General features: G+C 50.8%; 12 protein-coding genes across 12 annotated transcripts; 5 read left to right on the top strand and 7 right to left on the bottom strand.

Annotated features, from left to right (window-relative positions):
• Positions 1 to 166: 166 nt before the first annotated feature.
• Positions 167 to 1,339, top strand: BDZ99DRAFT_577456 (uncharacterized protein; the record flags this gene model as incomplete). The annotated part of the gene is made up of 1 exon (XM_033728695.1): positions 167 to 1,339. One exon carries the CDS (start codon positions 167 to 169, stop codon positions 1,337 to 1,339), a length of 1,173 nt encoding a protein of 390 aa, XP_033568739.1.
• Positions 1,340 to 1,491: 152 nt separating this feature from the next.
• Positions 1,492 to 3,232, bottom strand: BDZ99DRAFT_469516 (oxidoreductase). Its single transcript, XM_033721515.1, has 3 exons — positions 2,498 to 3,232; positions 2,288 to 2,446; positions 1,492 to 2,226 (listed from the first exon to the last, which is right to left on the bottom strand). Exons 1-3 carry the CDS (start codon positions 3,111 to 3,113, stop codon positions 1,826 to 1,828), a joined length of 1,176 nt encoding a protein of 391 aa, XP_033568738.1. The 5' UTR covers positions 3,114 to 3,232; the 3' UTR covers positions 1,492 to 1,825.
• A 563-nt stretch (positions 3,233 to 3,795) lies between these two features.
• BDZ99DRAFT_512829 (uncharacterized protein) lies at positions 3,796 to 5,110 on the top strand. The gene is made up of 2 exons (XM_033724661.1): positions 3,796 to 4,241; positions 4,298 to 5,110. The coding sequence occupies exons 1-2, from the start codon at positions 3,984 to 3,986 to the stop codon at positions 4,709 to 4,711; spliced, it is 672 nt and encodes a 223-aa protein (XP_033568737.1). The 5' UTR covers positions 3,796 to 3,983; the 3' UTR covers positions 4,712 to 5,110.
• A 699-nt stretch (positions 5,111 to 5,809) lies between these two features.
• On the bottom strand, positions 5,810 to 7,508 carry BDZ99DRAFT_483550 (M6 metalloprotease; the record flags this gene model as incomplete). Its single annotated transcript, XM_033722582.1, has 3 exons — positions 5,810 to 6,312; positions 6,375 to 7,210; positions 7,261 to 7,508. 3 exons carry the CDS (start codon positions 7,506 to 7,508, stop codon positions 5,810 to 5,812), a joined length of 1,587 nt encoding a protein of 528 aa, XP_033568736.1.
• A 2,300-nt stretch (positions 7,509 to 9,808) lies between these two features.
• BDZ99DRAFT_577452 (FAD/NAD(P)-binding domain-containing protein) lies at positions 9,809 to 11,930 on the top strand (the record flags this gene model as incomplete). The annotated part of the gene is made up of 5 exons (XM_033728694.1): positions 9,809 to 9,851; positions 9,903 to 10,444; positions 10,498 to 10,754; positions 10,805 to 11,648; positions 11,701 to 11,930. The coding sequence occupies 5 exons, from the start codon at positions 9,809 to 9,811 to the stop codon at positions 11,752 to 11,754; spliced, it is 1,740 nt and encodes a 579-aa protein (XP_033568735.1). The 3' UTR covers positions 11,755 to 11,930.
• A 691-nt stretch (positions 11,931 to 12,621) lies between these two features.
• BDZ99DRAFT_492501 (UDP-Glycosyltransferase/glycogen phosphorylase) lies at positions 12,622 to 14,085 on the top strand (the record flags this gene model as incomplete). The annotated part of the gene is made up of 3 exons (XM_033723168.1): positions 12,622 to 13,440; positions 13,506 to 13,691; positions 13,774 to 14,085. The coding sequence occupies 3 exons, from the start codon at positions 12,622 to 12,624 to the stop codon at positions 14,083 to 14,085; spliced, it is 1,317 nt and encodes a 438-aa protein (XP_033568734.1).
• A 45-nt stretch (positions 14,086 to 14,130) lies between these two features.
• Positions 14,131 to 15,331, bottom strand: BDZ99DRAFT_217297 (uncharacterized protein). The gene is made up of 2 exons (XM_033713408.1): positions 14,673 to 15,331; positions 14,131 to 14,619 (listed from the first exon to the last, which is right to left on the bottom strand). The coding sequence occupies exons 1-2, from the start codon at positions 14,916 to 14,918 to the stop codon at positions 14,176 to 14,178; spliced, it is 690 nt and encodes a 229-aa protein (XP_033568733.1). The 5' UTR covers positions 14,919 to 15,331; the 3' UTR covers positions 14,131 to 14,175.
• A 244-nt stretch (positions 15,332 to 15,575) lies between these two features.
• Positions 15,576 to 17,267, top strand: BDZ99DRAFT_217408 (uncharacterized protein). Its single transcript, XM_033713410.1, has 4 exons — positions 15,576 to 15,988; positions 16,041 to 16,159; positions 16,217 to 16,715; positions 16,766 to 17,267. The coding sequence occupies exons 1-4, from the start codon at positions 15,824 to 15,826 to the stop codon at positions 17,225 to 17,227; spliced, it is 1,245 nt and encodes a 414-aa protein (XP_033568732.1). The 5' UTR covers positions 15,576 to 15,823; the 3' UTR covers positions 17,228 to 17,267.
• Positions 17,268 to 17,306: 39 nt separating this feature from the next.
• Positions 17,307 to 18,408, bottom strand: BDZ99DRAFT_483545 (alpha/beta-hydrolase; the record flags this gene model as incomplete). The annotated part of the gene is made up of 2 exons (XM_033722581.1): positions 17,307 to 18,315; positions 18,365 to 18,408. The coding sequence occupies 2 exons, from the start codon at positions 18,406 to 18,408 to the stop codon at positions 17,307 to 17,309; spliced, it is 1,053 nt and encodes a 350-aa protein (XP_033568731.1).
• Positions 18,409 to 19,867: 1,459 nt separating this feature from the next.
• BDZ99DRAFT_469507 (uncharacterized protein) lies at positions 19,868 to 20,959 on the bottom strand. Its single transcript, XM_033721514.1, has 2 exons — positions 20,318 to 20,959; positions 19,868 to 20,269 (listed from the first exon to the last, which is right to left on the bottom strand). Exons 1-2 carry the CDS (start codon positions 20,531 to 20,533, stop codon positions 20,018 to 20,020), a joined length of 468 nt encoding a protein of 155 aa, XP_033568730.1. The 5' UTR covers positions 20,534 to 20,959; the 3' UTR covers positions 19,868 to 20,017.
• Positions 20,960 to 21,035: 76 nt separating this feature from the next.
• On the bottom strand, positions 21,036 to 23,070 carry BDZ99DRAFT_512825 (uncharacterized protein). Its single transcript, XM_033724660.1, has 3 exons — positions 22,218 to 23,070; positions 21,945 to 22,169; positions 21,036 to 21,877 (listed from the first exon to the last, which is right to left on the bottom strand). Exons 1-3 carry the CDS (start codon positions 22,996 to 22,998, stop codon positions 21,147 to 21,149), a joined length of 1,737 nt encoding a protein of 578 aa, XP_033568729.1. The 5' UTR covers positions 22,999 to 23,070; the 3' UTR covers positions 21,036 to 21,146.
• A 647-nt stretch (positions 23,071 to 23,717) lies between these two features.
• BDZ99DRAFT_217306 (uncharacterized protein) lies at positions 23,718 to 25,095 on the bottom strand. Its single transcript, XM_033713409.1, has 2 exons — positions 24,675 to 25,095; positions 23,718 to 24,622 (listed from the first exon to the last, which is right to left on the bottom strand). The coding sequence occupies exons 1-2, from the start codon at positions 24,727 to 24,729 to the stop codon at positions 23,811 to 23,813; spliced, it is 867 nt and encodes a 288-aa protein (XP_033568728.1). The 5' UTR covers positions 24,730 to 25,095; the 3' UTR covers positions 23,718 to 23,810.
• Between the last annotated feature and the right edge of the window lie 637 nt (positions 25,096 to 25,732).

The following is a 25,732-nucleotide window of genomic DNA, read 5'->3' as shown; positions in this document are numbered from 1 at the left end:
TCCCCTAGTATATATACAACTAGCTAGACGTCTATAGAAATCAGAGTTCACATCAATTTAACCTGAGTCGAGGGCTGACAGATATCGGTGGCTGCGATGATCATCTCTCGAAACTGGAAGAAGCTTACGAGGAGGCCATCATCATGGCCCAAGGGGAGTAGAATGTATGAAAAAGCTTAGCCAACCTCGACCGACCAGAACCGAGGACAACTATGGTTACTTGCGTTGGAACAAAGCGTCCCAGTCCTTGTTCGATCTTTTCGGCATTCGTATCAACCCAGACCCAAACCCCTCGGAAGTAGCCCGATTACCCGAAATCAGATTTGCGTTGATGTACATTAGGAACGTGTACAAGGCTATTGCACAACATGGCTTCGAGACCAGGCACCACCAGGATCCAGTTCTGCGACCGAAGCTCTTCTGTGGAGACAAGTTTGCTACTAAAGTCAAGGAAGGGGCGGAGATTCCAGATTTGACGCCCAACTCGGTCCGGATGAAGTTACTCCTGTCGCTTGATCCCGGCGATCAAATTTCCTCATCCTGGAAGATCGGCCCAGGAGATGGTCTGAAAGGAATACGACCGTGGGTCACGGAATGGCAGCACGATGCGAGATATTCAAATGATCTCTGGTGCAATGAATTCGGAGGCGCAGGAACAGTCTTTCTGCACAGCTATGTTTACATTTGCGAGTCTAGCTTCCACGCTCCAGCTACGATCAATCACGCAGCGCTTCTCTATAACGGGAACAGTCACGCGAAAACCCTACAAAATGGAACACGTCTGGATGGAGTAGAGGGACTGAGCACCCTTTTGCTACATGAGCTTCTGCGCCTTTATCTGCACCTTTATGACCTTTTTTACATCATGGCTGATGAACATACATACCATAACATGCTGCCGCCGAACAAACCCCAACATGAACTTGGAAGACACCTCTACGGGTACGAACAGTCATACATGTTGGCGAGATTATACCCGATGAACGCCGCGATGACGGGAGTCATCCACAGATATATCACTCTGCAGACTGTCGACACGTACGTGATGTTCGCAATGTCAATGCTATTCGAGGACTTCACCTTTGAAGGAGTCGGGGGCTGGGCAAAACCCCTTCCAGCGCTCCGACCACCGGCCGTCCAATCAGCAGGTCAAGAGCACTCGAGATTTCAGTCACGGACCCGGAAGCTTCAGGTTCCTCAGGCCCTATCTTATCGTCCTGCGCCGCCGCTCCCAGAACCCCCAGGCCCATCAGAACGCACACTTCGGATTCTTACTTACACGGTGTTTGGGCTTACTGTTCTCATGATTCTATGGATGTCATGCCACCTACGAAGTTGATGACGAGGTAGGCTGGCGATTGTTGTATGTTGGATATACTCGTACAGTACTAGGTTGTAAGTTTGGACACACGAAAATCTCACTTATTAGGCTTGACTCTTACTCACTCAACACGACCGTCAGAAGTAGCCCCGCTAGCAGATGTTCGGCTATTTCAAAGGTAACCTAATTCCATATGCATCAGCCTTTTTATCGTACTTGAGGTCTATAAAACATATTAGCAAAAAGTAGATGTATTCTGCCTCTTTTCTTGCTACTTAGGCACCACGGTAAGGAGGAACCCAGCCAACTCGTCTTCTGTCAGTCAAACGGTAGCCCTATTTCCACTGCGTAGAGTTTTACATCGTATTTAGAGGTTGCGAAGCCTATCGAGGTACCCCACGCAGTTGCAAGGAATGCCCAAACTTGTGTCATAGTACTGTATGTCCACCGCAACAGTCTTGCAGATTGCCAACGCTTTATCCTGGATCTGTTCATCTTCAACCTCTAAAACCTGGCGTCTTTTAGCCACCCTTCAATCTGATCCGCTCTCTTCGCCGCAGCTTCAATTCCAACCCATCCTTTCCCTTCTTCCAAGCCATCAGCAAAGTTGAACAGGTGCCTCAGAACACTCCTTCCCATAATGGGGACCTCCTCTTGCAGCTCATCCCACTCCCATGGGACCTCATCTACCACGTCTTTGTCAAATTTATGGATGTGAATTCTGACAGGCTCATCGTAGCCGCCTGCTCCAAGCGAAGTACCGGAGGGAGCAACGAGCCGAATCGCTCCCAATTGGCAAGTGATAGTCCACGTCAGGGCGGGATCCCCGGGAAATGGTGCACCGCGCCGGAAAAAGAATGACAAAGTAGCCGAGGGCTGCGTACGAGGTGACGTTGGAAGGGCTCCTTCACGTTCGATTAGATCGATGTTTTGTACTATATTCGAGAATGACCCTAGAAACCATACCGTGTAACGAGATCAAGTCAGGAACATCTGAACGAATCGTCTCGACGATTTCACCGATTTTGGGATCCCGAATCCGGACATCAGGACGTTGGAGCTGGAGACGCGCAGCCACTGAACCTGGAACTAGATCTCCCAACACTGATTGAACAAGATCGACAACTGCGCATACATAAGCCTTCCCGACTTCTTACTATGCTTAGGTGTACTCACTGTGCCCGAATCCAATGGTAATGGGGTTCCCGCCAATTTCCCGCTTGGCGAAATACTGCAACCCAGGGGGCAAGAATTCTCTCGAATTAGTACCGCCATATTCCTGAATTTCACTGCTCAGCACTTTGCCGAGTTCTCCGGTTTCAATAATCTCCTTGAGCTTAAGCACCGGAGGGGCGAGTCTTCCTTGTAGTCCAACCGCAACCCTGCTGCCCTTCGCTTTTACCAGCTTCGCCAACTCATCGATGTGAGCCTTATTTGAGGCAATGGGCCACTCGATGTACGCATCTTTTCCAGCCTTGATACTCGGTAAGACGGTCTCGTAGTGCTTGTCGACTCGTGTGTTGCAAATCACAAGGTCGATATCGGGATCATTGGCCAGATCTTCTGGGGAGCCGTATGCCTTGGTGGTTGGCGCGAGGTCGTAGGCTTTGATAGCGGTCTGAGCAGCAGCAACGCTGCTATTGCATAGGGCTACGATGGTGAATCGTGAGAGGCCAGCGGGTGTCTTGAGCGCGGGAAGATGGGCGGCTGAGGCCCATGATGTAGTTGCGGAAGAGGAGAGCCCAATTAGGGCAACGCGAAGGGGTTTCTTCGCCGATACTAGGGAAGCCATAGAGGAAATATGAGACAATAGTTCCATGCGGTGTTCAAATGGATATGGAGATGGAGCATGGCTCTTTATTGGGTATATATTCTGGATTTGTAATCTGTTGTGGATGACGAACGGGTGAGCTGTTACTAAGCATTGAGGCGCCCATCTGAGATAGCTTCCTAGAATAGGGCTCCATATTCATTCAAATGCTTGTCTGATTTTCTTGATAAGAATGGATAGATGGGAAGTTGCGCAGAGGAGAGGTCATCAAGATCACGCTAGACACAAAGACTACTCTACTAACCCAATACAGCCTTGTATCACGTGATATTACTCAACCCCTTATTTCTTAACGAGATATCTTTCTTCCTCACGATCCAGCCTTTGATTACACAACACGACCAACTACCTTTAGCAGCCAAGCAGATGAAGTTCTCGGATACTTTGGTGCGACGCATCTATGCGAAGAAAAAGTATGCTCTGCAGCCTAGAAGGATTATTGGCTCTGTAGACTAGCTCACCATATTGCCTAGGTACAACCCCCTTTATTAATTATTCACATCGTATAGTGGTGCTGGTGGTCCGAACTCGCCAGGCTTCCCCCGCTGCCTAACCAGGGAATGGTTTAAAGTCTGCGACTTGGAACCGAAATGGCAGTGCACGGGCGATAATCCCTTAAATAAACCGCGAATGACGCGGTGCTGCCTTCGTACCCGTTCCACCCGTTGTTGCAATTTAAATTCTCACCACTATCCACGGACCACGCTCTAGGGGCAAGAAATATATAAGGATCGTCCGTCGTCGAGATCATGTATCAGCATCATTCGTTACCGTTCGTGGCAATTGACCTGCCTATCTTTCCATTCTTTCAGTCAATCATCAAAAATCAAAATGGTTTCCAAATCTGTCGCTTTCGCAGTTGCGACTTTCCTCTATTCTTTACCGGCGGCTCATGCTGTCCCAGCCGTCACCGTCAGTGCCCTTCCTGCAGGATGTTCTTCGTATCCTGGATATGACGCCGACACTGGAGTTGCCGGGCCATGGGTGCTTCAAACCGTGTCCACCGACAATACGGCCATTGAAGGTTTCTCGGACACGAGTGTATACTCTGTCGCCTTCGACACGAAGCCAGAGCTGCGATGGGGATCGGTATTCTAATTCAGTGCGCCATGTGAATAGCTTTAGTTTCGCTGACACCTCCCCAGATAACCTTCCCAAACGACAACAAGTACGCAAAGACCCCGCTCCAGTGCCAAAGCAACGGCTTGAATGCCCGCGTCCCCACCGACCTCACCGCCGCCGGTGCCCCTACCAACTACCAATGGACGCCGCTAGTGCTCTCGCCGTACCCTTACGACGCCGAGCTGATGTGGAAGATTGACGGCGACGAGGTCAAGATCTTCGAGCACTACATCAACGGCACCAAGCAGGACGGCGTCTTCCTCGGCGGCTACAATGCCTCCACGACTTGGGGCTTCAAGTACTATCCCGCCGATCAGGGGTCGAGCGGTCTCGATTACTTCCTCATCCGCCTTTTGGGCCCGAACAGTGCTGATCCGACTACGGGTGCGGCGCTGCAAGCGAATGAGACTACCGGGTTCATCAAGATCTATGCTTGAGAAGTTTTTCGCCTGGGGTTTGTCCTAGTGCGCCATGAAAGGTGCTAGGCGGAGCGTTGTGTGCGTTTGTTTCACGTTCTCTTATTCAAGGCATAAAAGTAGCGCAGAATTTGTCTCGTCGGAGGTGTTTTAGTGTGCTGTGAAGGATAGCAGGAGGAGCGCTTGGTGCGTTCAATTACGTTCTCTAAATCAGACATCAGTGGTAGTTCAGTGCGTCCAATATAGTCTCTTTTAACTTCTTACACTTCTGCCATTACTCCCATTACTCCCATTTCTAGACTTGAATGTCTTCAGACTGCTGAACCAAGCGCAGCTGTACCTCTTGCGGGGGATCTTGGCCCAATGCGCCTAATATAGATACCACATGACGTAGACTAATGTAAGCCAGATTGAGCGAGCGCTGACGAATGCATTTTTGACGGCGTGGTGGTGCTGTTAGGTTCGGTCTAATGATGCAAAGCTGTACGCAAATTGGAATATAATGTAGTTTCATGTGCCCGGGGGTCTCTGTAATTTGGCGGAGAGCCTTTTAGTCGGAGGCAGGGCGCTACGGCCTTGCCGCAATGGGCATAAGATGGGACATCCTCGAAGCTGGGAAGGATGAAAAAAGGAGCAGAGCTTGAAAGTCAAAGAGTTTCCGTGGTAGTCAGTCAGGTGAACGTACACGAACAGAGCCCATCATTCCATCGGAATGCAGAGGAAGGTGCCCAGAGGGCAGTTGCAGTCTTCGCCGCATGGTTTAGCCATCTCGACTATGTTCAATATTCGCCACATCTGGACAGGTGCGTGGGTCAAGCTCCATGAGTGTTTGTGTTGAGGCTTGAAAATTTGGGTGGCTGGGAAGATTCCGTGTGGCTCTACATCTGTATGCAGTAATGCGATGTATGCCTGGGCTGTGGAATGTTCTGGGTGATAGTACTTAGTGAAACTGTGAATGGGAGGTCATGACTTAGGTCACGCTTGAACATGGGCTTCGTGATGACGCTTTGAGTTACAGACGATTTGTTATGGTCCAAAAGCCATTAAACCACCAGATTCACTTGCTCTCCCAGGTTTGTGCCATTTCCCCCTTATTGAGCCATGCATACCACGAGCCCACTACGCGCATGCTGAGGTGCCGCATGATGCGGAGCTAGCGAATGCTCCGGGGTTTCCTGAATTAATGACCCCAAAACTCCCTCCGTAACTCCCTTCCCCGGCACTGTCTGCATATCGTGGTGTATTTCGTACGGCGACATAAATCTTCATCGTCGCAGCTGCAGCATGGATATGGTTGACCTCGACAAACGACCTCTGGCCGGTGTAGGAATCGCTACTTGGAACGCTTCGCCTATGAAACGACACGTTGCGGGACAATTTCCCACTGCCCCCTTTCCAGGGATCTCCCGAATCTCCTCGGTTCCCTGGATTGAACTGTGACGCTTGATCGAGTTGCTTCTGCGTTGAAGTGCGCTTCTTCTTGCCGAGGGTCGTGGGTAGTGGCGCACTGTTTGTATTCCCCATTCCTTTCTCCAACTGGTAGAGCCCGTCAGCCTGCATCAAGGCAACTTTGTAGTGTGCGGGGTCGGAATTGTTGGTCTTCTCGTCATCGATGTGCCAGACTAGCAGAGTGTGTTAGATCTGTGTTAGATCTCTTTGCTTCAAATAGAAGAGGAAGAAATACTTAGAAGACCGCCTCCAGGCAAAGATGTATCAAAGCCAGCTTGCTGTCGGTTCTCAACTAGGAAGTACTCCTTGCTGGCTGTGTTTCCATGACTCCATAATCGAAGAACCTTGTTCCCTGTTTTCACATCTTCCAGTTTGATTCGGCCGTTGAACTCTATCGCGTCTAGTTCAACCCATCCTTGATTCACCTTGCACCAAGCAGAAGGATGGCACGGCTTCGAGCCGACAGGGCTACCACCCCATGACCCACTACCCATCAAGCACCAGTCACCGACACCTTCGGACGAGCCATCGATGTCGTAAAGATCAGGCCAACCAAATAGCGCATGGCCAAGCTCATGGCTACAGACTCCCATCTGAGCATCTTCCGGGACCGTGAGGAAAGCGTAGACGTTCACGTTGTTGACAAGAGTAGATTTCGGAAGAACCCATTTAACGGACCAGATATCGTTTCGGTTCCCGGTGGTCTCTGCACCTCGTCCAGCATGCACCACCACGAAGGCATCAACTTGTCCATTGCCATCGTTATCGTAGAGGTCAAAGTCGACGTCGTTTCTGCAGGCAGACAGGGCGTCAGCCGCAAGGCTCTGCACATTCGGCGTGCTTGAACTTGCACCGCATTCGCCATTGGCGTAATGGTGCATCCCATTGGGCATAAGATAGGGACCGATGACACCTCCGGTGATAGAGATCTTCCCGGAGCTAACGTTCGAAAAGTATTCGTGAACGCTCCCGTTCCAGATTTTATGGGTCGAGAAGAACAGGTCACGGAAACGATCCGCAGCACCCTCCCCCATTCGTTGATCTTCGAATTCGACTAGCACAACCACGCAACTGTTTCGATGGATTAACAAGCATCTATGAGAGAAGCTGGGAAGACGAACTTGACTTTGCCACGTAACGGAGCTCGATCTAACGCCTGGTTCACGGGCAAGCTATTGGATATGGCTGAGCGGGGGTCCCCTGGAGGAAAAACCATGCCATCGTTCAGTCCATCGATGAGGCTGGCGGGAATAGTCAAGGCATATTGAGATTGACGGGGCTCGGCCAGAACTCGAGCGACAAGAGCGGGATGCGGAGCGCAGAAGCAAGGAGTGTTGTCATCGTGTAAGTGAGATGATGTCGGTGTCATTTTGTTGTAGGAAATAATGACGGAGGGAAGTTGAAGAGGTGATTATCGTGAGCCTGAAAGCTTGAAGAGGAAGGAAATGCAGTAATGATAGACGGCTGGAGGTCAATAGGCTGTTGGTAGTAGGTTGTTGTTGAGAAGGTATGTTGATTTCGAGCGTTGGGCGAGGAATACTGAGATTTATTGGAAGGGTTGATCGCTCTAGCCATTGTCCGGACGTCGTTCCCCTTCCCTCCGTTCGTCCCTTGAGGCGTTTTCATATAGTAGTTGTTGCTTGAAATGTGGTTTCGTGCAGGCAAGTACTCCATCGCATTCGAAACTTTCTGGGAAAGTCCTCCCAGACCCACGACATTGCCTCAAGTGGCAGATCGTATCCAGGGGGGGGTCAACAAAACAGTAAAGACACAATGGCGCGGCATAACGGTCAAGCTGCGACAAATCTAACTTCCGGTCAGTTTACAGAAATTGCTCTAGTAGCCAGCGAGTGTTACACAGACGCGCTCCCGAAATGTAAATGGATCATCAGATCAGCCCAGCCCGGCAACCCCAAAGCTCGTCTCCGGATCATTGCCGTCGGTGGCGCCAGGTGAAAGCACTCATCCTGAGAGAGCCCCGTGACGGAAACCCTTGCAACTCCTTGAGGTTATTCGAGGTGACTCGATCGTCAAGCGATACGTCTATCCATGGGGACGAGACCGGTGCCAACATGCTGTTTATTTCCGTAACTCTTACAGGAGCACTAAATTTCGACGGCGAGTTGACGGACAGGCTATATGAAGTCGGAATCAAACCGTGGGCTTCGCCGATGAGATGCTTGTGTCGCAGTTGGAATGGTATGAGTGATACTGGTAGCTTTCAGCGTTCGGGAGACACAGAGTGGGCGGCTACGATGTGTCTGGTACACAGAATTATCGATTTTCGATATGCTGATATGTGAATCACCTCGGAACCGGACATTATAAATGGTTCTGCGCATCGTCGTGAACGCTCGTGAGCGGTATGAGATGTGAAGGACATGATCTAAAAGTGTGTGCAGGGCGTAGAGGTAATGCCGGTACGCTCAGGGCAACAATGCTCCGGCGCTTGGGGCTGGAGAGGCTGCAACGTAAGGGATGAGAAGTTGATGAAAAGGAAACGTGAAGCTGGAAGGGGATGGGCATTAACTAAGTAAGCTATCCGAAACAGGCTAGACGAATCCGTCGACGTGTATCTGAGTAGGTAATGCTGATCATTACATAACGAGCTCCTGCACCTTTCAATCCTCATCCACGACGTTGAATTTGAGATTCATTGTAGTGCTCCAGATAGCTAGTGGAGTAGTAATATAGCTGGACACTGTGACCGCCCTTCAACCCAAGGTTAGGGTTGTAGTGAGCAGTCAGCCTACCTCTGTAGCCCCACACTTTAGTGTGGTGAGACGCAGGACGTGACAACGCTGCTGACGCCGCGAAGTGATATGACGTGAGCGCAGCAGCCTGCAACGGTGAAATCGGCAGTCACTATAGTTTATGATCTGTGTCGCAGATAGATCCTCGAAATATATGAGATCTTGTGCTGTGTGCATCGTAACTAGACTAGTGGTTGTCGGATGGAGATATAATACTGAAGACCGAATTACACAAATTACACAAAACCTCGTCGCCTGAGTCTTTCCAACCACAACGCGTCGAGCCATCTGGAGTCGCAGCAAGTCAACACACTTTCAGCCGCCAGACACCACCATCGTGTCCCCTAAACCACCAGGAATGGTGCACCTCCCGATTCAGAAAGTAGCGACAGAAACATATCTCTCAGATGCACGCACCAGCCGTGACAGACAGACTCATCGCCGTTTGCTGCACATCGTCTACTGATTGAATAATTACTCTTAGCTCTCTCTGTTGGAACATGACCTCTCCGTCGAAGTCAAGTCTATTGGCCCTCATGCTAAAAAGCAATCACAGCCGGTCCATGCCGATGCATGCTGCAGTAGATGGAGGCCCGACGCAGCTTATTCGAACCTCACTGGAAGGCGCCCGAAGGCTTAGAACCTGGGCCACTAGCATCGAGACCAAGTGAGAGTGAGATAGGAATACATGCAGGCGTGCAGCGCCTATCAGATCCCTGTTCGAGTCTTGGTGCAATCGTCCACGTACCCCACAGCCTTCTCGCCATCGATATCCTCGACTTGTTTTCCCTATTTCATCGCAGATCTTTACCCCGTTCCCTCTTGATTCATATTCCACCTAATCCACGACTTTTTTTTTTCCCATTCCTGAGGTAAATGCACGTGTCCGCTGGCAGTTCGAAACGCAAGTTGCAAGATGAAGCATTCCGAGCTTGTAGACCTTGCTATCATTGGTGCTGGTATTCTAATCATTGTGAACGATGGCCTTTGATGTCGGCTGACTTGAGCAGGCGTCAACGGCCTATCGGTAGCAAAGACTTACAAAGATGTTAACCCCAACGCTACCATCCTCATCCTCGACAATCGCTCTACTATTGGAGGGACCTGGTCAAGAGAGGCATTGTATCCAGGTCTAAAGACCAACAATCACTTTGGCTCTTTCGAATTCAGCGACTTTCCGATGAACAAAGAGGGATTCGGAAACGACGCTCACATACCCGGACAGCTCGTTCATAACTACCTCTACAGCTGGGCGGAGAAGCACGAACTACTACCGCTCGTGCGCCTTGGATGTTCCGTACAGAGTGCAGAAGACAAAGATGCAGACGGATGGATACTGAATGTCATGCTCAAAGCTGATCAAACCCAGAGATCCGTAACAATTGAGGCAAAGCAGCTAGTCGTATCTACTGGACTCACTTCTGACCCATTTATGCCCAAGTATCAAGGCGGCAATGAGTTTAATGCACCTATATATCACACTAGCGACTTCGCAAAAGCATATATGAACGAGCGCTCATTCAGGAAAATCGTCGTGCTCGGCGGCAATAAAGTAAGCTACCGTACGCATAATGCATCCAATTTACAAGCTGACGATAATTACAGTCTTCGTGGGATATCGCTCAAGAATACGCTGCCTCCGGAGTTCAAGTTGATTGGGTAATTCGAAAGTCAGGCCACGGTCCGTGTTGGATGACCAGAAATAGAGTGATGAGCACGTTCCTACCAGAACTCTTCCTCAAAACTCGCTTGATTACATGGTTTAGTCCGTGCATCTGGGAGGACGTCGATGGGTTCGGACGCATCCGAAGATTTTTGCATCGGACGTGGCTTGGCCGAAAGATCGTTGACGGATTCTTTGGGTAAGTATGAAAAGCTTATATCCCATGTCAACTACTAATTCGCCCTGCAGGATCATGCAGCGGGCCGTTCTGGCGGAAAACGGGTACCACAAGCACCCTGAAACGTCGAAGCTCCGGCCCTGGAACGATATGTTTCCACAAGGCCTAAACCTTCTTAATTATGGAGAAATCGACTTCTTTCAGCTAGTCCGCAGTGGTAAGATCAGGGTTCACATCGCGGACGTCACGCACTTGACGAAGCGCACTGTCCACCTATCGGATGGGAACACTCTTGCAGCTGATGTAATGATATGCGGTACGGGCTGGAAAGACACGCCTCCTTTCAACTTTATCGGAGCGAAAGAGCTAGGTCTTCCGTGCCATATCTCTACCAAGCCATCGGAAATGAATCGCATGGCAGAGATCGCAGATAGAGAGATTCTGGAAAGATTCCCAAAGCTCGCGTCACAGCCTCCGCCACGCACGAATCTGAAGTCGATGGACGGCTCGGATATCGGTACCAGCCAGCCTTGGAGGCTATATCGATTTATGGTCCCACCTGCCTATATCCAGAGTAGAACGCTTGCCTTTGCTGGGGTTGTTCGGAGCCCTTCAACAGCCCTAATCTCTCAGACACAAGCCCTCTGGATCACCGCGTTCTTGACCCAACAAATCCCCAGCCTCGCAAACCTCGACGCCGCAACTATCAGCCGAGTGTCTTATGAGACTGTGTTACACTCCCAATTTTCCAAATGGCGCTATTCCCGCGGGTTTGGGGACAGGTTTCCAGAGCTCTGGTTCGATTCGTTGCCATATCTTGACTTACTGATCACCGATCTCGGACTAAAAATACACCGAAAACCTACCTGGTGGAGCGAGTGCTTTAAAGGGTACTCACCACAAGATTACACTGGCGTAAGCAACTCCACAGGTCCCTTGGAATACCATTTGCTAACCTTGAACTTAGCTTGTGGAGGAATGGAAAGAAGCTAAAAGACTGAACTCCGAAGCCACAGTCTGAGCAGAAGACGATGTCATGTCCCGAATAGTAGTGTTGCTTGCATCTCGTGAATTCCAATGATATACCTTGCTACTTATGATGATTTCGCCTTTTGAGCCCGAAATGGGCGTCATTGTATAGCATGGAACTTTGACAGGATCGCAGATTGGCAATGAATATTTCTTCTCTACATACGCAATCTGCCGCTATACGTATTGCACCGCTTCGGATCACCGCGGCGATCCACTAAATCCTTATTCACCTGAGATTCAAGCTTTCATGTAGTCTTTAGGTTTTCGGTCTGTGCACAGCCCTAAAGCTGTTTGCAACACAAAACACGATTCGATTAGCTCCGAACGATATGTTCATTGGGCAAACAGTACCTGTGCGTCGTGCAGCGCCTGACACTTTAAGCACTTCTCCCCTCAGACAACAACCTGACATACCCTTGTATGTACGAAGGGATGAAAGTAAGCTCTTACAGTATAATGGGGTAAAGCTAACCTAGGTAGATCTAGTATATCTACCGGGCCCGGGAACTAAGGTCGCCTAGAAGTAAGCACTTAAATCCTTCAACTCCTCGTCATAGAACACGCGTATATACAAATGAATCGACGACTGCATCGCGAGTAAATAATTATTCCCCCTTCCTCCTTTTCATCAGTGTCTGTCTTTCCTATCTCTTGTCCCACAGCTCCCTCACATTCTCATCAGCCCACCATGGACCGCATCCCCCGCTCCCTCCTCCTCCTCGCCGTCCTCCCCGTCGTCTTCCTCGCCCTCCAAAACTACAGTCCAGACTCCCTCCCCCCCAAGACTCATGCCTTACTCTCCTTTATCTTCCCCACCGGCGCTACCACCCCCCACCGCTCCCAAACTCCCATCATCATGGCCGGCATGCCCGCCTGGGGCCACCTCGAGAAAGTCTCCGTCATCGCCGCCGACCTCAAGAAGCGCGGCTACCCGGTCACCTTCATCACGGGCGCCGAGTTCCGCGAGCCCATCACCGCCCTCGGCATCGACTTCGTGCCGTTGGGCGGCTCGGAGCGCATGATGAGCGAAGAGGACATGGCGACGTTCTTCGCGATGCCGGCGGGCTTAGACGCCGAAGCGTTCGCTATCAAGAACGTGTTCATCCGCGCGATCCCGGATCATCATCGCACGGTGCAGCGCGTGTTTGGCGAGTTCAGGAAGAGGCATGGGAGAAGGAAGCCGCTGATCTTCGTGTATGATGGAAGTTTCTTGGGGCTCTCGCCGGTCGCGCTGGGAGCCAAGGGAATCAAGCCAGGTGCTTCCATTGGGATTGGGCTGGCGCCGCTCAGCTTGAGGAGTAATGATACGTTCCCGTTCAGGTCGGGGAGGCAGCCGGATACGTCACGTGATGCGGTGAAGATTCATCAGAAGGTGTATGAGGAGCAGGCGGAGGAGCCGTTCTTTAAGGGGGTGTATGAGGCGTTTGAGAAGGAGATGAGGGGGTTGGGGGTGAAGGGCGAGGTGCCGTATTCTATCTTTGAGGCGATGAACAAGATTCCGGATCAGTTGCTTCAGCTTAGTATTCCGGAGTTTGAGTATCCGCGAAGCGATATCAGAGCGGGTGTTGAGTGGGTTGGTGCACTGCCTGTAGTTGGGATGGCGAATCCGAAGTTGCCGTCGTGGTGGGATGATGTGCTGCAGGCGAAGGAGAATGGGAAGAAAGTGATTGCTGTTGTAAGTTGAATACACCTACCTGATTGACGCAATAAGATTGAACCTCATTGTTAACCTGGTTCAAGACTGCAGGGAGCATCGACAACAATCCCGAGGATTTGATCTTGCCGACGCTGGAGGCTTTGAAGGACAGAGCCGATATTCTTGTAATTGCGACCCTAGTAGCAAGCGACGGTGACGGCTTGGAAGAAAGAGTACCAGCAAATGCACGAATGGCGAAATTCATTCCATACGACTTGTTGCTCCCACACGTAAGTGGTGCATTCTAACTCCTCATGTGGCCTTCCATCGCTTCACTTCCGTAACCTCCAACTTCTGACACTACTCCTCCAGGTCGACGTGCTCGTCTCAAACGGAGGGTATGGAACAGTCCAACAGGCTCTTCGGACTGGTGTACCCATGGTTCTAGCAGGAGTAGGGCAAGACAAGGCGGAGACTGGCGGCATTGCAGCGTGGGCGGGGGTTGCTATCACCTTCTTGACACGAAGCCCAGCAGCTGAGAAAATAGGAAAAGCTGTACAAGAAGTTCTCGAGAACAAGAAGTACGCGATTCGCGCATCGGAGCTTGCAGCCAAGTATGAAAAGTACGACGCGCTCAAATCCTTCGATAACGCCATACAGGACGCGGTAAAGAGATTACGGTGAAATCAGTCGTAAGATGGTGTTAAACCCAAGCTCGAGACTCAGCGCTAGCCGTGAAAGAGAGAGATAGATTTCTTAATAGACAATCAACACTTACCTTATCCAATCTGTTGTCAATCGATCAATTCTTAGCATCACCGCCCACCCCAGGTATCCCCGGCGTCTTGAACTCCTTCTCAAATCTCCTCCAGATCTCCTGCCTCTCCGCCACCGCCCCACTATCCCCAGCGGCACCATCTCCTTCTCCACCTCCACACTGATCGTCTCAACCGGCTTCCAGTTCGCGTTCTTGGCCCACATAGACCCACCCTTGAGTCTGATCTTCCACTTGTCCCGTACCAGGATGCAGCACTCCCTGCTCGTCCTCAGTCGGATGCCATTGCCCTGCCAGCTGCTGATCCCTCTGGTTTCGACTACGTCGACGATGATGCCGGGGAAGGGACAGTCTTCGGGAGTAGAATAGCGGGTGAGGATGAGATTTATGCGGGGTTTGGTGCGGAGGTTCTGTGATATAGCGGCGGAGGTGTTCGCAATGGGCTAAGACGTGTAAGCTAGGTAATCCATACTCACGTTTTAGTGGGTGGTCATACCGCGTGAATGTCGTAGCTCGGTAGCTTGCGACGGTTGGTTTGGTTGTAGGCTTTGTTCAGCGCCTCAGTGTCACTCGGGGCGTAAATGGGGAATAGCGGTAGGTCTCTTATATGGGCGTATGGATCTTGTTTTGGTGCTGGTTGTTGCTGGGAGGCTTGCTGGACTGGTGCTGGTTGGTATTGATATTGGGTTGGCTGTTGAGGAGGAGCATTCGTCGAAAGTGACTGCAGCTGAGTTCGATCCATGTTGTCGATTTTAGTATTGCTGGATTGCCGAAATTAAGTGTCTTTCCTTTTTCGAACGAAGATGATGCGAGAACGAGTAGAGGATAGAAACGATGTTGATAGATCGGAACCGCCTTTGAAGTATTTCAGCAGATGCGTTACACTTCTCATTGTCCACCACCAGTTTCAGAGTCGGTGCAGTCCTCTCCCGTCTTATGTCTAGGACCACCACACCTCACATACATGATATTGCTTTCCCTTCCTGATTTGCCGATACGGCAGCTTCCATGGTTGATTCCATGGTCCAGGCTTTCGCGAGAGGTGTTCTCGCTTGCACCCGCACTTGATTGGGTACCACATCCGCCACCATACTCAGCTCGATCGAAATTAAGCAATAAGGTTCACTGCCAAGCGTCGGCCAAGTGTTAAAGGCTGGTCTGGCATGGATCACCAGATTCGGATTTCTCCAGCTGGGACGGCTGAGTGTCCACTGTTTTACCCTTGCTTAAAGATGGCGTTTTGGTAGGAAAAGGGTTCCGCTACAGGCTGCTTCTGCATCAGTTGCTTCATCCTAATTTTCGAATACATTTGGTCCTCACGGATCAAAGGTATTTTCCAGTAGAAATGCGGTGCGCCTGGATCTCAGTGTTTTATATATTGTCCAACCTTGTCTTGGATTGCTGGGGACAAGATTCCCAGACTCAAGATTTCGTTCCAGATGATTTCTGGAAGGTGAGTGCAAAGCATGCGCACTCAATGGTCCAGAAACGCTGACATACAATATAGTTGATCGACAGTAACTGTGGGACGGAGCTGGAAGCCCTGGGTACATGTGTTGCACCAGATACTAGTCGATCGGTCCGGACGAATCTGGCGACGAGTTATTCGCAGTGTTTTCGGTCGCAGTCAGTAGAAAATGAGACTCGATGGCAGCTCCAGACGGACACATTAACGTTCTTTCTAGATTCGATTCGTACTTCGAGTGCTCATCGACCGCGAATGCTGCAAGCGCCGATCCTATCCCGAAGACTCCAGTCCGAAACACCATTATAACGGCGAATGCGACATGCTCATATCCCAAGCCAGAACCGGTAAGATCGCAAAATCCAGTCAGCGTTTGGTCGTATGTTGATCTAGCAACAGATTCTTTCCTCCGCATGCGTTTTCGATGCCGAAGAGATCCCTCGAAGCAAGTGCTGTTCCGACTCGAGCGGCGACTGTTCCCAGAAAAGCGTTAACCTGCTCATATGTCAATACCAAGCGTAAGATCCCATCTCTTCTAGCACTTGCGACTTAGCAGACAGCTAATTATACCGCAGAGCCCAACAATATGTCCGCTGCACCAGCACTGACAACACAAACGTAACCGACTGCGTCGTCAGCAACGCCGAAAAGGCAACCTGGCTCCCCTACCAATTCCTCATCTACAGCGGGTCTGAGAAGTGTCCTCGGGCGAAGAAGATCTTAACCACCCTTGCCATCTCCAATGTCATTGCGCTGCTCTCTGCAGCGTTGGCTAACACGACCGTCATCAAGCACCTCATCGGCCGGAAACAGATGTTCGAGTACACCGAGATCAAGCTGAACTTCCTGAGCATGTTCGTTTCGATCGGGATCCACGTATCGATTCCATTCATCATCGGCGTTCTACTGGAGAAGCAGGGGTACACGGTGAACTGGCTCCAGCAAGTCTTGATCTGGACGGTCCGACCGCGAGTTGCGCCGGTAATAGCGATCCTAGGCTTCATAAACGCGTCGTGGATGGAGACTGCGGTCAATGAGATGGTGGCCGATCTGCTCTTCTCGGTTCCTGCTCTTGTAAGAAGTACTACGATCTCCTCTGTCTTCGCGACTCTGACAAAGGATAGGTATTCGCTGTCTATGCGGCATTCTTCCCGAACAAGACGACCAACCCCGCTAAGCCTGCGGAATACAAGCTATACCATGCTGGCGGCATCATCATGATAATCCCTGGAGTCATCATCGCGTTTTCGTTCCTCATGGGTATGTGCCTCCGATGCGCGCCTTTCCGAGCGTTCAAATACCCGGCGCAGGATTTGTGGCGTATCTTGCGGAACCCGGTTCGAAAGTTACAAAAGAAGGAACCCGTTCCCCAACGCGAGGTCCATATCTCGAACTTCAAAGGCTGGTACATCAACTTCTTTGGATTGGGGATAATTTTGTACATTGGGAGCTGGCTTGTTTGGGCGTCCTTTTTGAACATGTCCGGAGATTTGTATTGCCCGGCAAGCCTGAACACGGTGGCGACAGTACTGTTCGTGTATCCAGTCATCTTGAATGTGCTGCGGGCCTTTCTATCTCTCGTGTAAATTTGCATCAAATTCTAAAGGACAGCTTACTTAAGCGTATCTTACAAGATAGTTAGCAAATTATAACCACTTTCATCTCTCATACTTCTTTCAATACGTCAATCATCCATCCCATCGCCTCCCTCGCTTCAGGGAGCCCATACGGCCATGTAAGCAGGAAGCAATGCATCTGCTTATCCCAGTCCAACCACTCTCCGCTCACCCCCGCCTTCGCGCACGCGTCTCGAAACAACCTCCCATCTGGACCCAAAATATCATAACCGCCTGTTATGCCATTGACCTTTACCCCGGCCCGCGCAAACAGCGAGATATCCGCGTTAATAGGCGAGAGTCTCCGATCCGCGGGATCCCAGTCAGCAGCCCAAGCTCGCGCCGTGCTCTTTATGAACAGCGGCGTAAGGATCGGGTCATGCTTCTTGATCTTCTCGATCTCAGCATTATCCCTCCTGAGATCCGTCGACGGCGAGATCGCCATGATCGCAACCGGGCACGGCGGTCTCGTCGCCGCATCCGCCTCAAAGTCTTCTCTCAGTGCTTCCAGCACTACCGCTAGTACGATGTTCCCGCCCGCGGAATCCCCGGCCAGTATCACGCGATGGTCCTCCTCGACTGACTGCGCCATTATGCGCCTGTATAGCGCGAGGCTTTGGGGAAACGTCTTCGGCGCCGGATCGTTGGGCGCGAGTGGGTACGACACGATTGAGATGGCCGTGTTCGGCATTTGCCGCGCGAGCTTCGAGCAGGTTTGCCAGTGCTGTGCTGTAGCGGGTGCCTGCCATCCGCCGCCGCAGAAATAGTATATGTGCTTCGTGACCTTCGCCTCTGGGGTCAGGAGCGGCCGCAGGTCCGCGATGTAGATGCCCGTGGCTTCATCGCGGCGGTTTGTGACACTGCAGTGCTTCCTGATGGCATTGCTGGGCTTCAAAGGTGAAGAGCCGGGAGGGTGCGGTTTCGAAGGGCGGCCGAGATGGTTGTTGAATGGGCGGAGGATGAGGTGGAGGAGGCGCGTTAGGAATCTGCGCTCGGAGCGGTGGGTGATGCGGATGGTGTTGGCTTCGTTGTTTACGATTGGCGTTGAGGAGTGCGGTCTATATAATGTTAGCTATATTTAGGGGTCTATAGCGGTAGTGCTCATACTTCATTTGCGTTGAAAAGTGGTCCCCAGCGTTGCTGAGCTCCATTTTGACGCCCGTAAAATAGGGACTTTGACTTTGAACAATAATAGAAGATAGAAGGAGGTTAAGGAGCCCTATCCATAGCGATTGGATGTGTCATTTCATGTCGAAAGACACCCTCAGAGACGTTCATGACTTGGTATGCGGAGAACGCGTCATCGGTCCGATCGAGGGACCTTGTGGCGTTCTGGGCTGCATGGCATCTTCGATCGTGTCGTCTTTGGCCCCATAAGCAACAAACAGATCCATTTTGATAGTTTCCGAGCTTTGAAGCTCAAGGAATGAAAGAAACCCGAGTTTTAGGGTTTGGATAGAAGTCATATTATAGCAGGGGTAGCTATGCTGACCCTGTAGAATATCATACGCACGTCACAAGATCTCGCCGATCACGAGCCTCCATCATGAAACAACAACTTCAATTTAGGGAGAGACGAGAAAGCTCTTCCATGACTATCCAGATGCACAATTCACGTTGACTCCTAATATCTGGAAGAAGCATGAGCTTGGTCGGAGAAGGGTTCGCGAGGCTGACTGCCATGTTGCGGAAACCACTCCTTGCCTTGATATCTTGCCAAAATGAGAATAATCCGGTGAAGCAGCACTGCCTATCAGTAAGACAATTAAGGCGGGACCATTTTCATCGTTCCATCATCCTTCTAAATCCAGTCACTATTCTACTCCCCTATTCTGGGCTACACAACCACCCCTTTCCCCAAGGAACCCGGCACTGGAGGTAGAGCTGCACACCCGCCATCGCAATGAGAAGAAAGACGCCAAAACATGTCGCATCAACCTGAATATTGAAGTTAGTTCACAAAAAGCCCATCGGTGATGAGCTCGTACACTTACGGTATTTCGTACGTGAGACCCTGGACCGGCATACAGGACATGTGGATATTCCGTGACGAATTTATCAATATCGGCTTTATTGTTTACACCTAGGGTGACGTATTTGGGTCTGAACATTGGGGTGTTGTATGAATGGTTGGCTGGGTGGTTGTCCATGGGTATGTATGCTGGAGCTGGGACGTTCATGCTGAAATTGGGTATGGGTTGAAGACTGAAGGGTGGTTTGGATTGGAATGGGTACGAGAGTTTAGAGTAAGGTGCGAGAGTATCCGGTATATATATACATCCACGTAAAGAGGCAATGCGCGTAGAGAAACTCCTTGCATTCGGCGTACTCAAGGCTAATATTTGGGGCTGTGTGTTTGCAGATGCCGCACCGTGTTACAGTACTATGACATACAAAGGTAAGTTCGGGCACTTCGAGCATCTGCTCAGGGCATCTCGATAGGCTTTCGGTATTCTATTTTTAAGATAAAATCCGATGCAGTACAAAGGTAGGAATAGGGCTGCATTTTGACTGACCGAAGATATGCTAGCTGGGGTGCTCCTTACAGTGATAAGGAGTGAGCAAAAGTGAAGCTTGACTAGCGAGATGGCTGCGTGCCTAAACTTTTGGCCTAGCACTCTACATTGAACATTTCTAGCAAGACTGTGTATGCGTGACTTGAATAGCCACCCTTCGTACAAAAGAGCCTGGTACAAGAGGTAAAGCTGCGTGCCAGACGACAGAACAAAAAACAAGATGCAGGTAGTATCCCCTCAGAACTCATTGCCGTCGCACTTCGATGCAAGACGTGTTCAGCCTCAACATTAACGAATCAGCAATCGAGTAACTCGATGTACACGCCGTTTGGCCCAGCGAGATCTCCAGGTGCAGATTTATTGCACCCGCTTGAGTAGTGGTCGGATCACCTGGTGTTTCAGGCGAGGCCAGAAGTAGAAGTGCAATAGTACCCATCACTACGATAATAACGAATTGTATCATTGTAACGATCATCAAGTCCACTTCACGTACGGACTATTACTCATGTTAGCGCTTCGCTTGGGAATGAGCCGATGAACGTGCCCGATCTTCTCTGCTCAACCATCTTTCATTTCCGTGCTCTTTAATGAATCTGCCCATTTCGACTGTGTCATTGACATTGACGGTGATAGGTTTCGGAACATGCTTCGCGTCATCGCTCAGGTTGGAAATGTCGGGTTGATGGGAGAGTAGCACGAAGTCAGAATCTAATTCCTCTTTCGGAGATGAGGGTGGTGAGCTTTGGGTCCATAAATACATGAATTTGAGAAAAATAGCAGATAGGAAAAGAGTATTCTGCGGGATAAAGAACTATATATGCTTTGATAAACGGCTGGGAACCTTGACTAACCGCTTCATCTGAAATCGATCCCTTGCATAGGCGTCTAATAATGGAAAACTGTACTACGTGACATGGCTGACATTGCCGTCATGCAGCCGGTGAAGATTTCGAAGGTCCGAGGACGGCTTATGGTGCAACGTGAGCAGTACACCCAGCCCGAAAAGACTCCTCGTTCATTTACCAGAGATCCGCTTCGAGTTTTGAAATTTCCAGTGTGGAAAGCAACCTGATCTTAGAGCGCCTCTGTCGTTGATTAGCCGTCGTAGGACGCTCATAAAGGCGCCCGAAATAAGAAGGTTGGAGGATCCATCTTCTGCTCGCATCACATGTAGCTTAAGTTGAACTTCGCGAGCAATCTGTGCACCTCATCAATATGATTGCTCTTGCTATTGTATGTTGATTAAAAAAGATTAAACCCTACGCCTATGTTACACGCATCATCACGGGCACCGGACCTGAACTAGCTGTAAGCCACACCGAACGCTCCAGTCTAAGAGAAAAGAAACCGTATTCAGATTGTTCATTGCCACGCTAAAGAGCGAACTCCGCGTCAACGGTCTCGAAATGATCCAAGAAGCCCTGGAACGCAAGAACGCCCAGTCCTGGATCCAAAGAACCAATAGTAGCCCGGATGCTATGCATGCTAAGCTGCGGAATACCAGCGTCAATAGCCCTGATACCAGTCATCGAACTGAGCATTGGGCCCACAGTTCCACCACTGCGGCTGTCATTTCGGATCTGGAAGACCTGCAATTTTGCTCCGACTTTGTCTGCACACTTTTGCAGAATCGCCGTACTGACCGAGTCCGTTGTCATGTGCCCGTTCGAGTCGGCGGCGATTGCCAATCCTAGGTTGAGCCGCGGGGCATGGTTCTCCAGATAGACATTCAGGAAGTTGGGGTTCACGGCGTGAGTGACGTCGGAAGAGACGAGGAAGCTGTTTGCATAGGTGCGGGATACGAGCGAGGTGATGCCTGAATCGGCGAAGGAGTCGACAACGCGTTCGACGATTGTTGGCAGGAAGTTGCTTCGAGCTCCTTGTCGGAGCTGACTACCGATTTCCTCATCGTCGAAGAGGCCAACAATCTTGATTTGGCTAGATGATTCGTCCGAGTCGGTGCTGTTGAGAAGGGCTTGAATAGCAGCCCAGCTGCACACTTTGTCATCGATTCTGCCAGCGAAAATGAACTCTTTCTCCAGGCCTCCAAGTTGGGCGGGCTGGATATCGAAAAGTTCGAGTTCCCAGTTCACGATGGTGCTGTCTGTTCTTGTGTAAGTAGGCGCTTATGTGCTACACGATATACTTGTAGCGGAGTAGGGATGACTTACAGTCTTTAATGCCGAGCTCGTTCGAGATAGCTTTAACAAGACGCTCGGGCTGAGTTGATGTAAAGGCACCCTCACCACCAAGGAGTGCAGGCTTCCAGTTCTCCTCAGTCGCTCCCGAAACGTCCGAATTATCAAGGCCAATGATAGGGACCATTTGGGTTTCCTTATTGAAAGGTCCAGCGGAAACAGCTCCGAAGTGAGGCGCGAGGGTCGGGATCCGAGCGACTACGTTTCTTAGCTAAATTCAACGGTTCGAATTGCAAAATTACTTACTAGGCCAGTCCAGCTTGACCAGCTTGGAAATGATTTTGCCTGCCTGCTTCACCAATACCCTACCACCGATTCCCAGGTCTCGATCCCACCAAGTCGAGTTCAACGCTCCAGCGTAAGGCGCAACACCCAACTGAACATATCCAGCCTTCGTCCGCAACGCCGGAATAGGCTTAAGTTTCGCTGTTAGAGCATCGATATGCCCTGCCACAATCGCGGCACCGTTACCGGGCGCGTATCCCTCTCCAACCGCGAACGCAATCAGGCTGCTACCGTTTCGCTCAACGAAGTACTTGCCCCCCTTCTTCAACTTCCAGCTATCTCGCTCTAGAAGCTTAGTGTACCCATGTGCCTCGAGGTCTTTCGCCACAGCATCCACGGCATGGAAGACGGTGGGGTTGGTGCTTATGTAGTCAAGGAACGGCTTCGTGTATTTCGCTGGGTCAACCCTCACTCTCTCCGCACGAGGGGGAATGGCCTGGATCGGCGGAAGCTTGAGCTTCGGTGGCACGGGAGGTGGAGTCGGGGACTTGAGGAGGGCCGGGCGGGTTTCGAAGTAGTCGTTATCGGTATCGAGGAGGCTGTGGGAGGGTACGGCGATGCTGTGGCGGGATGAGGGTGCAGGCTGTTGTCCATGCCTGGATGTCATGAAGGGGTTGGGACGCGTGCGCTGGACTGTGGTGAAGTTACGACTAAGGCTTGCCCGGATGGGTGGTGGTGATGGATCGGAGTATAGGTCAGCGGTAGAGACCGTTTTGCGGAGGTTTGGATGGTTCTTCGTCATTTTACGAGGGTAGTGTATGAGAGAAAGGTGGGAGATTAGTTCTTGGGAAGAAGTACTGGAGTATTGGAGCGGTGTTGATGGAAGAAGGTGGGAGCTCCGAGGGCAACGAGTACGCAAGCTGGATACGTGGCTGTGCTGTGCCATCACCAATCCAGTGCAAGTTATCAGATGGATGTGGCGCCGCCTCGTGTTTCAGACACAACGTCAAAGTCATGTATGGAATAGTCGTGTTGACATTTTTGATAGCAAGCTGGAGCTTGTGAACGTCTAGTTAGATGCTTTCCAGGACACTGCTTCCATGAGGGCACATTTAAGCTTCTGAACTGCCCCAAGACTGCCTTCGTTATAGTCAATAGCAGATGCTACAATGTTTCATTCCAGAAGGTTCCAATTAGCAACTCTTGTAAACGCAAGGAAGATCACCAAAATCATGTCACGCTTTGGCGCGGACTAACAGCAGTAGCCACTTCAAAAGTAAGGTTCAGTTCATCATTGCAGATGTAAATACCTGTAATTGTATTGAGATTACCTACTTTCCTATGAGGGAGCTTGCGCTGTGTTCTAGGAGAAGGCGAACAACTTGCAAGAGTGAATGGGTAATCGCCGCTACAAAGTAAGGAATCCATTGTCCAACGCCACCGAATCCATTAATTTTATAGCAGATTGATCATGCCTCCAAGATGAATAGAGACAACTGAAGAGACAGATGTCATTCCCTGTTTGAATCTTCGCTATGGGCTGTGAACGAGCGAGGCTTCGGCCCAACCGAACATAAAGAAAAGGCAAAGTGGGACGGAAAAGTTCATGCTCCGTTAGGAAGCGCGACTGGCGGAGGTACTGCTGATGAGCCGTCGTCCTCGTCGTCCAAGTCTTCCGGATGACTGTGAGTATGTTGTTAGCACGCTTTCTACGGCGCAAAGTAATACCCATACGTACCCGAGGAGGTTCTTGACGTTCTTCATTTCGTAGTGCTTGCGTCGCAGCGCCTCGAACTTGCGATGTTTCTCCAGTTCTTCTGGAGTCATATGTAGAGGCTCTTCGCCGTGATGACCACTTTCTCCTTCGCCATTCGGATCGACATCCACAATGACTCGCTTTTCGCTATCGGGAGTGTGGGAATTTCCGGCCTCAAGTTCTGGTTCTCCTAGGTCGAAATCGGGGATATCGTCCATTCTCGGCTTCTTCTGAACCTTCGCCCTGTCTAGCTCGTCGACCACAAGATCTTCAGCGTTCAGAGTCTGCAGCTCCTCCTCGTCCTCTGACGGCTCGTACTGCCTCGCGTACGGCGTCTTTGGCTCGGTGATCTTCATCGTGCTGTCCCGCTCTTGCTCCGTCAAGTATAGGTTTGCCTCGTCCCATTTCAGCCGGGGACTATTCTCGTCGGCCTCTGCGCCTACAGTGCCTGATTGACGGCGAGAAGTTGCGCCACGAGGGTTGGAGGAGGAGCGCCGGTGCGCGGCGGCACCAGCATTCTTTAGAGTGTTCTCGAGCACGATCTCCTTCTCAGATAGTTCCCGAGACAGATCTGGCCGCGCACCAGAAAAGACAGGTTGCAGAGGAGGCGCGTCGCTAGTGGGAGAGGTCTGCGAAGTTGATCGCTGGTAAGAGCTGTTCTTGAGAATGCCTGCATCGCGTGAGATGTGAGCAAAACATGGCGGGGTACTTCACCAACCAACCTTTAGGCCGCTCCACGTGTGGCGACGGAGAATGAAGCTCGGCTGTGTGCGTCATCGTGAAGGTATTGTAGTATTGAGGAGTAGTTCAAGGTGGCGGGATAGGTACAAGGTGTGAAAGCGAGGTCAAAGGTCGGCTGCGCAAAATGGTGGGGTCGGCCACGTCGTGGCGGGATGCTGTGCTTGTGCTGATCCAGCCACTCTTGGACTGTATAGAGACAGGTGAAGTCGTTGAAGGTAGAGAAGCGCCTAGAAGCGGGCTCGGGATGTTTTGTCACGGGTTCACAGGTGATGGAGGGCCTGCTGCGATTTCAGTGTTGTCCTCGGCCGCCGTTGGCCCAGCGAATTTGGTAATGACGTAGGGCCAATCGGGGTTGCTGGTGACAGGACGGCAATACAGCGGTACACGTGCACAGTGGTGTGTCCGTAGACTGAAGAAGAGAGATGTTAAAGAATCTGTGAAGCTAGCTGTCTCATTGTTGGCTGGAATTATACAGAAAGAGGCTGTGGGTAAAGCAGTTGTAATATACACAGTATAGGCTGGCTGTTGATAGGCATGTAATATCAACCAGCTGACGAGCTTACTGTAAGCAAACAAGCGAGCAGCAAGAACTTGCTATGTTCATTGAATACCACGCCAGTTTAACAGGTTCCTGGAGACGAACAGTTGCAACTAGTGAACTAGACACGCCATAACGCTCATCCAAATTCCACGACTTCATTCCGATCGCGGCCATTTGCCCATGAAAGCAAATCCTTAGTGCTTAATGACACGCGATATGCCTCATATACTGCGAGGATGCTAGTTTGTGTCCCTGTTTGCCCCAGCTTGGGGTTTGTTAGTAGAGGACCAGAAGCTGCCACAAGCATTGTTGAGGTTGCGACGAGGTTTCGATTTCCCTAGTTGACCGACCTAGGGGACAGCGTTGACGAAGCCACTCGGCATTACACTGAGAGATCTCAACACGAGTCGAAGGGTCCAGGCGGCGGCATGAGTGTCGATTGGCAGTGCTCTAGTACTAGGAAGAAGTCGCCTAGGTCGCGCAGATATTCGACAGCTG

This window comes from Mytilinidion resinicola, assembly GCF_010093595.1.
Source record: "Mytilinidion resinicola strain CBS 304.34 unplaced genomic scaffold BDZ99scaffold_37, whole genome shotgun sequence".
NCBI classification, from domain to species: Eukaryota; Fungi; Ascomycota; class Dothideomycetes; order Mytilinidiales; family Mytilinidiaceae; genus Mytilinidion; species Mytilinidion resinicola.
Note: the sequence above shows the minus strand (reverse complement) of the source record. Positions and strands in the feature narration are given on the sequence as shown.